We start from the raw sequence: 12,140 nt of genomic DNA, 5'->3' as shown, positions 1-12,140 counted from the left end.
CTCCTGGGGTAGAGCTGAGTCTTTTGGACCTATACTATGTAAGTGGCCTGAAAGAAATGGTCATACCTGGAGGAGATGCTGTCCAATATCAAGTAAACAATTATCTTCAGGCAGTCTGGGATGCAGGTAAGTGCTACATGTCTCTCCATGGTACCTTTAAGGCGGGGATAAATTTTAGAATATTAGACCTTTGGAATGGTCCAATTTCCAAATGCCTTCTCTACAGTTGTTTTGTAAATATACCAATATAAAGGCATATTTAGAAGAAATGCGGCAAGAAGTACAGACCAGACCCCTGGGTCTGGTGGCAAGGTATGGGTATGTTTTACTGCATGTGTAGCAGCTTAGTGCTTCGTGGCACATTGTAAGTGCTCAGTAAATGTTCATTGCTGCTATTATCACTACTAGTATTATTATTTAGAATTCAATGGGAGAAGTTAGTGTGGAGATTTCTCAGGATAGAATATACTCTTTAAAATCTGTAATTTTTTTTTTAATTGTAGAGATTTACTTTAAGGCTATAAACAAACTGTCTCTAGTTAAAACAAGGAGTTAAACTTTCTATAGCTTAGTCCTAATACAGTAGTGTGACATTAGTAATTGCTTTCAGTCTTAGAGGTCAGTAAATAGGACTCTTTCTTATTAACTTGTTAGGACATCATGAAATGCTTTGCCTACCCAGGACCCATTCCACTGGACTAAGCAGTTGGTATAGGAGGATTACTAATAGATCATTCCTTGTATATTGTTGCTAAAGTTATATAAATTCTTGTGTGTATGTTTGTAAATTGTTAAATATTTTTTTCATTTTATTTTAAAACATCCTACGAGGAGCTCCCTTACTTGAATTGTAAGACTGGTTTGGACATTCTTCATAATATTTAACATGGTTTTTCCTTTTCTTAATTATACTGCATGATCTCTAAATAATTCTTCCTTCTCCTGGGCAAGAGTACCTCCCAAATATTTATATATATCTGTGTTTATTTTCTTGCAGTTGAATTGGCAATGATCATGGACCGTTTGTATGGTGGTGTCTGCTATGCTGGCATTGATACAGACCCAGAGCTGAAGTATCCCAAAGGTGCTGGCCGTGTGGCATTCTCCAATCAGCAGAGTTACATTGCAGCCATCAGTGCTCGCTTTGTGCAACTCCAGCATAATGACATTGACAAACGGGTAAGCAACTACTTAGGGTGGAATTGCTATGCAAGAGAAATGAAGTTTGTTTTTGGGTCCCTGGGAAGAAAAGCACCTTGTGATCATAAGGGAGCAGCTCAACCTTGCATGGCATTGGTCCTTGAGTCCATCTAGGCTGCCTGAAAAAGAGAACACCCTTGGTATTTAAGGTGTTAATGAATCTTCTGCCTCACCCATCCCCAGAGTGATGTTACACTTATGAAAATAACCCTGCAGAATTTAGCGTACCAAGCTAGTGCTGTTTAAAAGATGATGCTAACAGTGCATTAACAGAGGTTGAGAGCTGGTGACCTGCTTGACCTATATAGTGCTCTTAAAACAAACAAACTTGGATTAACATTTAAATGTTTAGGAGTATACAAAAACTGTTGAACTGGTTTCTTTTTTTTTGAGACAGAGTCTCACTCTGTTGCCCGGGCTAGAGTGCCGTGGCATCAGCCTAGCCCACAGCAACCTCAAACTCCTGGGCTTCGGCGATCCTCCTGCCTCAGCCTCCCGGGTAGCTGGGACTACAGGCACTCGCCACTGTGCCTGGCTAATTTTTTCTATTTTTAGTTGTTTGGCTAATTTCTTTCTATTTATAGTAGAGACGGAGTCTTGCTCTTGCTCAGGCTGGTCTGGAACTCCTGAGCTCAAGCAATCCTCCCACCTCGGCCTCCCAGAGTGCTAGGATTATAGGCATGAGCCACTGTGCCCAGCCTGAACTGGTTTCTTTTAAAATTGTGAGATCACACATGGTTGCAATCATTGGTCCCACATAGCTGCTTCAGTCTCTACTTCAACTCCCTCTAGTTCTGTTCATGCCATATATGCATATGTATTTCATGTCACTTTTTTCATTGGTGTTACCTGCCTGGCCTCTAGAGGCATTGAATGTGCTACCACTGATCTAAAGCGAGGGCATGAGGCCAGGTGTGGTGGCTCACACCTGTAATCCTAGCGCTTTGGGAGGTCGAGGTGGAAGGATCACTTGAGGCCATGAGTTTGAGACCAGACTGAGCAATGTATCGAGACCTCATCTCTACAAAAAATAAATTAGCCAGGTGTGGTGGTGCATGCCTATAGTCCTAGCTGCTCAGGAGGCTGAGATGGGAAGATCATGTGAGTCAGGAGTTTGAGGTTGCAGTGAGCTATAATGATACCACTGCCCTCTAGCCCAGGCAACAGAGCAGAACCCTGTCAAAACAAATAAATAAAAATAAAGAGAGTGGCCAGGCGCAGTGGCTCACGCCTGTAATCCTAACACTCTGGGAGGCCGAGGCAGGAGGATTGCTTGAGCTCAGAAGTTCGAAACCAGCCTGAGCAAGAGCGAGACCCCATCTCTATTAAAAATAGAAAGAAATTAGCCAAACAGCTAAAAATAGAAAAAATTAGCCAGGCACGGTGGCGCGTGCCTGTAGTCTCAGCTACTCGGGAGGCTGAGGCAGGAGGATCGCTTGAGCCCAGGAGTTTGAGGTTGCTGTGAGCTATGATGATGCCACTGCACTCTAGCCCGGGCAACAAAGAGCAAGACTCTGTCTCACAAAAAAAAAAAAAAAAAAAAAAAGACCAAAAAATAGAGTGCATGAGGTGGAGTTGTAGGGAGCTGGTGTGCTTAGTTGGTTTTGTAGATAGACATGGGTTTAAATCCCTCAAGTCCCAGCTCTGCCACTGTTTGGAAGCTTGGGGAAATGGAAGGTGGTAGGAGCTAATCTGGGACCTATCCTAATATACATGAAAAGAACAAGGAGGAAAATAGCATCATATCTTGAACAACTGCCTGTGCAATTGTATAGTGGCTATTAATGCCTCCCTTAAAGGATGTTCTTGGGGCATACACTGAACTGGAATTAATAAAGTAGTAAATATATTCTATTGTGAAATTTCACCTATACTCTCTACAGTCAATTTTGACTAATTTTGTGTAGCAGACAAGTTTCTTAGGAGATGAAAATTTCAATTGGTGATGGATTTTTCGTATCTGAGAAGATTATATTCTCACTAAGACATGTATCTGATCAAATTACAAAAGCCAGTGCTTAGAATAAATATTCTGTCTGCTATATCACTGGACTCCTTAAGAGTAAGTGGTAGTGGTTTCTTTGTATTTTCAATTAAAATGAATAAAATAATTTTTTTTTGAATTTTGAAACACTCTTTAAATTAATGGAGACTCAAAGAGGTAATGAAGATTCACCTCCATTGCTGGTTTTCAAGTACCCATAACTTGCCTTTTGATAGCAGTAATCTTTCTAAAAGACTACAGACTCCACGAAGAGAGGTGTGTAGTGTCTCTGATTCTCTGCCTAATCCCCAGTACTTACCCATCACTTGATTCAGTCATAGATGCTTGATAAACCTTTGTTGAATTAACACATGGTGCTACTTGGAGGGTTCTTTTACCTACTGCTGCTGTTGCTGGTAGACTTGCTTGTTCCTGTATATGGGAGTCTGGTATACCAGATTCCATTACATTGAGACTGCTATTGCACCCATCACTGGTGAGCTCAGGCAATAAACTTAACCTGAAGAGCCTTAGGTTCTCATCTGTATGGAAATAGCTTTCTTTGTTCCTCTCTGAAGCCATAACTAGTTACTGTACATCAGGTAGATCCTGGAGATGATAAAAGAGAACCTGGAGGAGGGCTCCATTTCCCCATGATTCTACCCTTCCTTTGCCCTCATCCTACAACCCCCTAGCCTGTTCCTTAATAGAGGGAGGTACACTTGCCCCAGTGATTATAATTGTCTTTGAGGCCCTTTAAGAATCACAGTATATTCAGATACTGTTTCTTTTGTTGCCTATCCCTACTGCTAGGTTCAGGCCCCCTCAGTATTTCTTCCCATAAGATTTAAAACTAGGTAATAAAAGAGAGAAATGGCTTTGCATTTGTTAACATGATTGTAGGCCATGCTATGAAAATGTGTTTGGAACATCAAACCTCTCAGGAAAGTCATGGACTCTTTTCTGTTTTCTATATTTGGGTTAACCATACCTTCCATATCGTAGAGGTAGACCTCAATAAACATTTAGGGTAGCAGCAGCTATTGGAAAGAGCATGGAGTTTAGAGCTAGAACAGATTCCAATACATGTAAACCTTTGTTACACCAGTCACTGGTGACCCCAGGCAAGTTATGTAATGCTGGGAGCCTCAGGTCCTCATCTGTAACTCCTTCCTGAGGATGGTCTGAAGATTAAATGAGATTTGAGGACTGAAAAGCTCTATGGCAGTTGGACAGATATTTAAGCTAGCACTTTCTGGTTAACAGTATTCATCTTGCTACAAATGCACAATATGTATATATTTTTTTAGTCACCTCTGTAAGTGACCATGCACTTAATATTGATGTTGTTAATATTATATAGTTCGAATTGCTCTGCTAAAGATGTAGCAAAAAGGTATGCTGATTAGTGAAAGGTGCACTGGCCCAGAGTTGGATGAACTGGGTCTAGATCTGGTCCTATTCCCCATGGGGTCATATGACCCTGGGCAGGTCACTTAAATTCTTAGCTTCAGTGTACAATGAAGGCAATAGTAATAACCTTCATATCCCTTAAGCTTGTTGAGAAGCCCAGCAGAGATACTATACAAGAAAGCAGTATGTACAATGTAACACACTGTACACCTGTGTGGTGGGACTGTGGGCACAAGAATGCTTCCTCCTTCCACGTGGTATTAAAAAGGATCCATCAGTTCCCTCAGTGCCCTGGGGTGAGAGTCATCTGAGCGGGAGCATTGGAAATCATGTCAAGTGGTAGAGTCTCTTCCCACCCTTTTTCCCCTCAGGGCCCGTCTCCATCTTCATGTTCTTTTTTTGCCCTAACCAGTATGGAGACCATTTTTTACTGTATTATGGGAGATGGAAGCCAGCTTCCATCTTCACCTGAGCTCCTTTTTCACCATTCATCTGTGAACATTACACTTCTTTCCTTCAAACTGTTTCTCTGTCCCCTTCTTGTTTTCTTCTCGCTTTGAATATAGCCAGCAATATCTTATTATTTTGCCTCTTGTATTTTGAGCCTCTATTAACTACACCCTTCATAGATGCATTTTTAGGTTCACTCATAGTTTTATTTTTATTCATCTTTCTCCCAAAGCTTAAATTTGAGCTTTCCAGAGAGCTCCTGTTATATGTAAGCACATTAGTATTTCCTTAGGTTATGCCCTTTTTTCCTTTGGAAAAAATGACTGTCTGTTCATGCTTGTCTACAGAGAATTTCTATCATTAGTCATACCTTCTTTCCTCCAGGTGCTTAGCAATAATCTCATAGCAAAGGTTCTGAAACTTGCTGTGCTAAAAGTCAGGAGCACATGTCCACCTGAACCCACAATCCCTTTTCCTTGCTATTGAAAATTCCAAGGTGCTACAGTCTTTCTCTCCTTCCTTCTTTTTATTTTTAAAAAATTTTTTAGGCTGGGCGCGGTGGCTCGCCTGTAATCCTAGCACTCTGGGAGGCCGAGGTGGGCGGATTGTTTGAGCTCAGGAGTTCGAAACCAGCCTGAGCAAGAGCGAGACCCTGTCTCTACGAAAAATAGAAAGAAATTAACTGGACAGCTAAAAATATACAGAAAAAACTAGCCGGGCATGGTGGCGCATGCCTGTAGTCCCAGCTACCCGGGAGGCTGAGGCAGGAGGATTGCTTGAGCCCAGGAGTTTGAGGTTGCTATGAGCTAGGCTGATGCCATGGCACTCTAGCCAGGGCAACAGAGTGAGACTCTGTCTCAAAAAAAAAAAAAAAATTTAAGTTAATCAAGTGAGGCAGTGCAAGTAGAGAAGGAACAAAGAAATCTATAACTGGTTGTGATCAATTAATTGTAAACACCACTGCACTCAGACCAGCACTTTAAAAAAGATTTTTTGAGGCATTTATTTACTTTCCTACATCAACAATCTTTGATTATTATGTCATGATTGTAAGTGCTATGGCATCCTATAGGGAACTTCAATCTTTTTTTTTTTTTTTTTTGGGACAGCATCTCACTCTGTTGCCTGGGCTAGAGTGAGTGCCGTGGTGTCAGCCTAGCTCACAGCAACCTCATACACAGCAACTTCAAGTGATTCTCCTGCCTCAGCCTCCCAAGGAGCTGGGACTACAGGCGTACACCACCATGCCCAGCCTGGAACTTCAATCTTTGGTGGTAGCTTTAATCTCCTTCCTTCTGATGTGAACCTAGAGTTGCCTTTAACCAATTCTTTGACTTTTTAAAATAGCATCATTACCTTTCTACTTGAAGGAGGCTTCTTCACTGTCTGCATTATTACAAATGTAAATTCAGGGGAATCAGTGAATTTTTTAAACTATACATGGCATTTTAAGGGCCACTTGCTTCCTGTTTGCATCCCTTATCCCTTAAGGAGAGTGAAGGGGGCCACCCGCAGAGCAGCAATACCTGGCCATCAGGTCAGACAGTTCTTTAAGTGTGGAAGTCCTAGGACCGTATGAGGTATGTGTTCGGACATGGCACCTTCCCCGTGTACATTGTTGGGAGGTACAAGAAGAAGAAATGGACTGGTATATTTCTTTACCTCTTTTGTATCCAACCAAGTTTTTTCAAAAATGACATCTCTTTTGAGGGTTTATGTTTATTTTTATTGCTGCTCTTGGCTAAGCTTTTAGGTGGAGTGGTTTATGGAGGAATTATAGCCTTTATAGATTTGATTTCTTCTTACCATCTTAGAGACTTTTTGACTTCCTGTGAATATAAAATATGTCAATATGTAACATTTATGGGAACAGTTGATCCCAAGGATTTGGCACTTTTATCTCTGCTATCATTTCTCTCATCCATAATATCTTTAAGGAAAAGGTGTTTTGTTTGTAACATCTTTATTGAGCTGTCTTATGGTATTCACATATCATACAATTCACCTTGTTAAAATGTACAATTATATTTATGTAATCATGCAGCCATCACCACAATTTTAGAATATAGAGGTATTTTTGTTCTTTTTTTTTTTTTCTTTTTCCTTTCCCCTCCCCTCATTATAGAGGTATTTTAATGCATAGCCTTCAAGTCTGCAATAAGAGGATCAATTGCACAATAACAACAGTGGGGTAGCAGTGAGAGACACACTGCATTTATCCTTCTGTAATCACTCAGCTCATTTTAGAGAGAGGATCCTACTTATTTAACTTGTACTCTTCAAAGTCACAAGAACAAAGTAGCCCAAGCTGTTGGGGCAAACTTCTGAACCCTGCTACAACGGTGATTAGGGTCTCCTTTGTTGGAGCAGGTTGGTAAGTCTGCACATCAGCAACTTTCTGCTGTGGCATGTCTAGCCACAGGAGGACTAAGAGAGGTGAAGGGGGCTTCTACTGGTAGTTCCTCATAGAGATGTCATGATCTTAACTTTGCTGCTGCTACCCAGGGATCTGAATGGGACTGCTTGGCATACAGCAGGCACTCAATAATGTGTAAAATAAATTAGGATAGTATATGAGAGAGCAAGGACTGGAAGCAACCATGGATGGCTCTCAAGGATACTGGACATCTAGAGTAGCTTCTTTGGTCTCTCCAATCCAACATTTTTTTTTTTTTCTTTTTGAGACAGAGTCTCTCTCGGTCACCCCAGCTAGAGTGCAGTGGCATTATCATAGCTCACTGCAACCTCAAACTCCTGGACTTGGATGATTCTCCTGCCTCAGCCTCCGGAGTAGCTGGGACTACAGGCACACGCCACCATGCCTGGCTAATTTTTCTATTTTTTGTAGAGACGATGTGTTGCTTTTGCTCAGGCTGGTCTTGAACTCCTCAGTTCAAGCGATCCTCCCGCCTCGGCCTCCCAGAGTGCTAGGATTACAGGTGTGAGCCACCACACCCAGCCCCCAATTCAACTTTATTCCATTTCCAATTCATTTTTTACATAGCAACCAGAGTGATCTTTTTATAATCATAAATTGAATCATGTCTTTCCCCTCTTTTAAACCTTTTGATTATGTTCTACTGCCCTTAGGATAAAGGTCAAAGTCTTTAAAATTGCCTGAATGACTCTTCATGTACTGTGTACTTCTGCTTTGGCACTACCTTCTCCCTTCCCTATGTTGAGCCAGCTACAGGTGGCCTTTTTTCTCTATTTCTCAGGATCATCATACTGTTGCCTGGCTGATACCTACTGTTCCTTCAGGTCTCAGCTTAATCGTGATGTTTTTAGGAATCCTTTCTTCATTGGAGCTTACACCTCCCCCGTAGATTGTGTCATAATACACATCTACCATTCCTTTGTGGCATTAAATGCCACTGTACTGAAATCATGCTTTGTTTAATGTCCATCTACTCTGTTAAACTGTATAATCCATGAAGACAATAACTGTGTCTGTCAGTGTTTAGCTACTATATACTTAATACCTGACACATAGTGGACACACATTAATTAATTATTTCTGAATGATGAATGAGTGAGTTATTGAATGAATGCTGATTGTTTGAGAGGTGACCCAGATGAGAAGCCTTTCTATACCATCCTTTGGCATATCCAACTGTCCACCAGAGGGCGCTTTGCACAGCTTTCCTTTTCTACTTAACGCAGTTGAATAATAAATTTAGGTTTGGCTATTTAGAATATCAAAAAGTGTTCTTTGGCACTTTTATAGCATACAAAAGTTGGATTTAACCTTAGGCGTGACCTGATCCAACCCCCTTTGTTTTGCAACAAGGGAGAATCTAGGAGAGGTTTGGAGACTTTCTCAAGATGCCTGTCAACTAAGGGCAGAGTTGTCTCTGTTCACTGGACTCCCTTCCCGAGCTTTGCTGCTCATCCAAGGACTAAGGTTTCTTTAAACCCACTTTTTCCTTCTTCTTCCGTGAACTCTTCCATGAACTCCTTTTTCCATTGACCTAGATTAGGAACCTGTGAGATTATAGTTCCCTTATTGAATTTTATATATGTTTCAGTATTTCAAGTAACTTTTCAGGAACATATATTGCATGAAACAGGGCACATCTGTAGTTTGTCAGGATTTTCTAATATGTCTAAGTCATTCTGAATGTTAACAAAATTAGTTTGAAATTTTTCTGTGCTTTTTGCAGTTGTTTTGCTGTTCATTTTCATGTTAAGTCTTCATATAAAACCTTTTTCAAGTCAATGGGAGCCAATGCAACTTCACTGGATTATAACATGTAGTGAAAATGTTTGGCATTTTTAGCATGGTAGTGACCCTTGTTATGAAACATTATTTTTATAAATGACACAGGTGCAGTTCACACCTCAATTTTTACTTCCAAGGAATCAATTAAGGTTACATTATGCATATTTTATGGCTCATGTTCACTAGTTTTTGGCCAATTGGTAATTTGTTCCTGTGTTGACAATGTCAAGGTTGTATGACATATTCAGCACACAGTTCTCAGCGTTTCTTCTGCCTCAGCATACAAGAGGCAATGATACACTCTTGTGGGCAACAGGGGCTCCCCAGAACTCTAATAGGGTGGGACACTTACGGATGTGCCCATTATTATATAAGAGGGGAGGGGATATACCCCACACCCACCCTCATGCGCCACCTGCCAGAGAACCATTGTTATAGTAAAAAGGAATATTGGCTTACAAATTGGGAGATCTGGGTCTATTCCTAGATCTTTCCCCAATCATGGTGTGACCTTGGGCAAGCTACTTAACCTTTTAGAGGCTTGATTTCACGTCCTGTGGTAGTAAGAACACCAGCCTACCTCCTAGTTTATTGTACAGATAAACAATGACAGATGAAGAAATGCTTTGGGAAGGTATTAGGCTACATGGATGTTGATTTTTATTATTGCTGAACCTGGCCTATTTAAATTGTGCTATTACCTAATCATATATCCAAGGCTAATTGTTGGGGTTTTTTTTTTTTTTTCCTTTTAAAGTAAATTCTCGGCTGGGCGCAGTGGCTCATGCCTGTAATCCTAGCACTCTGGGAGGCCGAGGCGGGGGGATTGCTCAAGGTCAGGAGTTCAAGACCAGCCTGAGCAAGAGCGAGACCTCGTCTCTACTAAAAAATAGAAAGAAATAATCTGGACAACTAAAAATATATATATATAAAAAAATTAGCCAGGCATGATGGCGCATGCCTGTAGTCCCAGCTACTCGGGAGGCTGAGGCAGAAGGATTGCTTGAGCCCGGGAGTTTGAGGTTGCTGTGAGCCAGGCTGATGCCACGGCACTCTAGCCAGGGCAACAGAGTGAGACTCTGTCTCAAAAAAAAAAAAAGTAAATTCTCAGTTTCACTAAGAATCCTTAATATAAGGAAAATGAAATAGTTGAGGTTGACATTAAAAAAAAATGTAACATAGGTGCCAATCTACCAGTATACATACTGGTTGGATGTTAGTCAAGACACAAATGTGTAGAGACTTTTAAGTTCCTTTTATAGATGTAAAACTTGGGTACATTTTCCATTTAAAATATTGAAGGTTTGATTCTGTTTAGTCTAGAAAGAGGTGGTTTTACCAGTATCTTTTCTCTGATAATGGAAAGATTTTGGACCTGAAATGGAATATAGGTTAGGCTTAAATTTTGCTTGTATTCCTTTGAACAGTATTTCTGTACAAAACTGGAAGAGTTTAAAATATTTAAACACAATAAGGGCAAAAAACGGTACATGTACTAATTCTTTCTGTTTTAATAATATTTTTAGAAGTGATGCCAAATGAACACTTAAGATATGAAAGCTTTGCTAAATCCAGTTTTCTTTGTTACTGAAGTCTAGTTCACTTACCTATGAAAGATTTTTGTAGTGAAAACTGTGATTATGAAAAATGAGAGATCTTTTTACATGACTAGTTTTCTATTCTTTTGTCTACTCTGTGTGGTTATCAGCAAAATTGTAAAGGGTACAAACAGTTGAATCTCCCTTAACCAAGCAAAAACATATGATTTGATTTATATCATTAATTTGTTTACAAAAATCTGAAGCACTCCCCCCACCCTTCTATTGTGCTGACACCCCCCCACCCTTCTATTGTTCAGCACGACTTGGTCATGTTGTCTCTTAGAAATTTAAGTCAGCTATTTATAACTTTAAATGCATCATGCTGTTGACAATTGATTATAGTCTCCCAATTCAGCCCATAGAAACCCTTTTACTAGTAGAAAGGATACTAGACTAGAATCAGCCAATCGGGTTTTAGTCTTGATTGTACCACTTCTGCTTGCTATATAGCTTGAAGGAAGAATGTGTATGTGTCTGTGTGGTGTGTGTGGGTAAATGATAGTGCTTTTGAAAACTGTAAAGCACTCTGTCAATATACAATAGCACTGATAACATTGATTTATGCAAAACTGTAGATAACTGATATTTGAGCTCTTCTGAAAGATGCTTATTAAAAACAATCTAATTGGAATTCTAGATGATAAAGAAAGTTAAATATTACAGGCAAGATAGGAATAAAGTTGGTTGGTTATTTGAGTTTTTTAAACAGGAGGAAGAGCTCTCAGTAAGCAGGTCTGCCCTACCCAGGAATCTGTCCCTAGAATTAGTTCTTCTACATTTCCTAAAGTGTTCTCCATACAACATGAGCCTCTTAGGATTTTAATATCTAGTGTATTTAATAAAATATTTTAATGAGTCAAATGAGTTTGGAAATGCTTGATTAAAGAAAGACTGCTTTATTCTAGGACGTATTAGAATCTTTTATATACTAATCTTCATTGTGAAGATCCAAGAAAGAGACAATATGTAATTTTTCACAGTTTTTTTTTGTCATGGAAAAATGCACCATCTCTCTTGGAAATAATGTTATCGGGAACTCAGTGGAGCAAACAGTGTTTTCAATGTCTCTCCTTCTTTCATGCTCAAATTCAGAAGGTTAATAAGCAGTTGTTTTTCTTTTTCTCAGTCCCTTTTTTCCAGGTGTGTCCCACCCTCCATATTTTTTCTATCTTCAGAGAGTGTGGAGTAGGGCAAGGAAATAGCAGCTGCAAATCCATGGTGGGGGTGTGGCATTGAAGTTGTGGTTAATATTTATAATTCTTTATCTTTT

At 40.0% G+C, this 12,140-nt stretch overlaps 1 protein-coding gene across 2 annotated transcripts in view; it reads left to right on the top strand.

Moving 5' to 3' along the window:
- Window positions 1–12,140, top strand: part of CPEB3 (cytoplasmic polyadenylation element binding protein 3) — a 190,155-nt gene that overhangs the window by 166,175 nt on the left and 11,840 nt on the right. For both annotated transcript variants that reach the window (XM_012659719.1, XM_012659718.1), the window contains one exon: window positions 998–1,179. In XM_012659719.1, coding sequence (XP_012515173.1) covers window positions 998–1,179 — 182 coding nt within the window. The remainder of the gene's footprint in view (window positions 1–997; window positions 1,180–12,140) is intronic.

This window comes from Propithecus coquereli, unplaced genomic scaffold (genome assembly GCF_000956105.1).
Source record: "Propithecus coquereli isolate 6110/MARCELLA unplaced genomic scaffold, Pcoq_1.0 Scaffold63, whole genome shotgun sequence".
Taxonomy (NCBI): Eukaryota; Metazoa; Chordata; class Mammalia; order Primates; family Indriidae; genus Propithecus; species Propithecus coquereli.
This window is presented reverse-complemented; position numbering and strand designations above follow the sequence as displayed.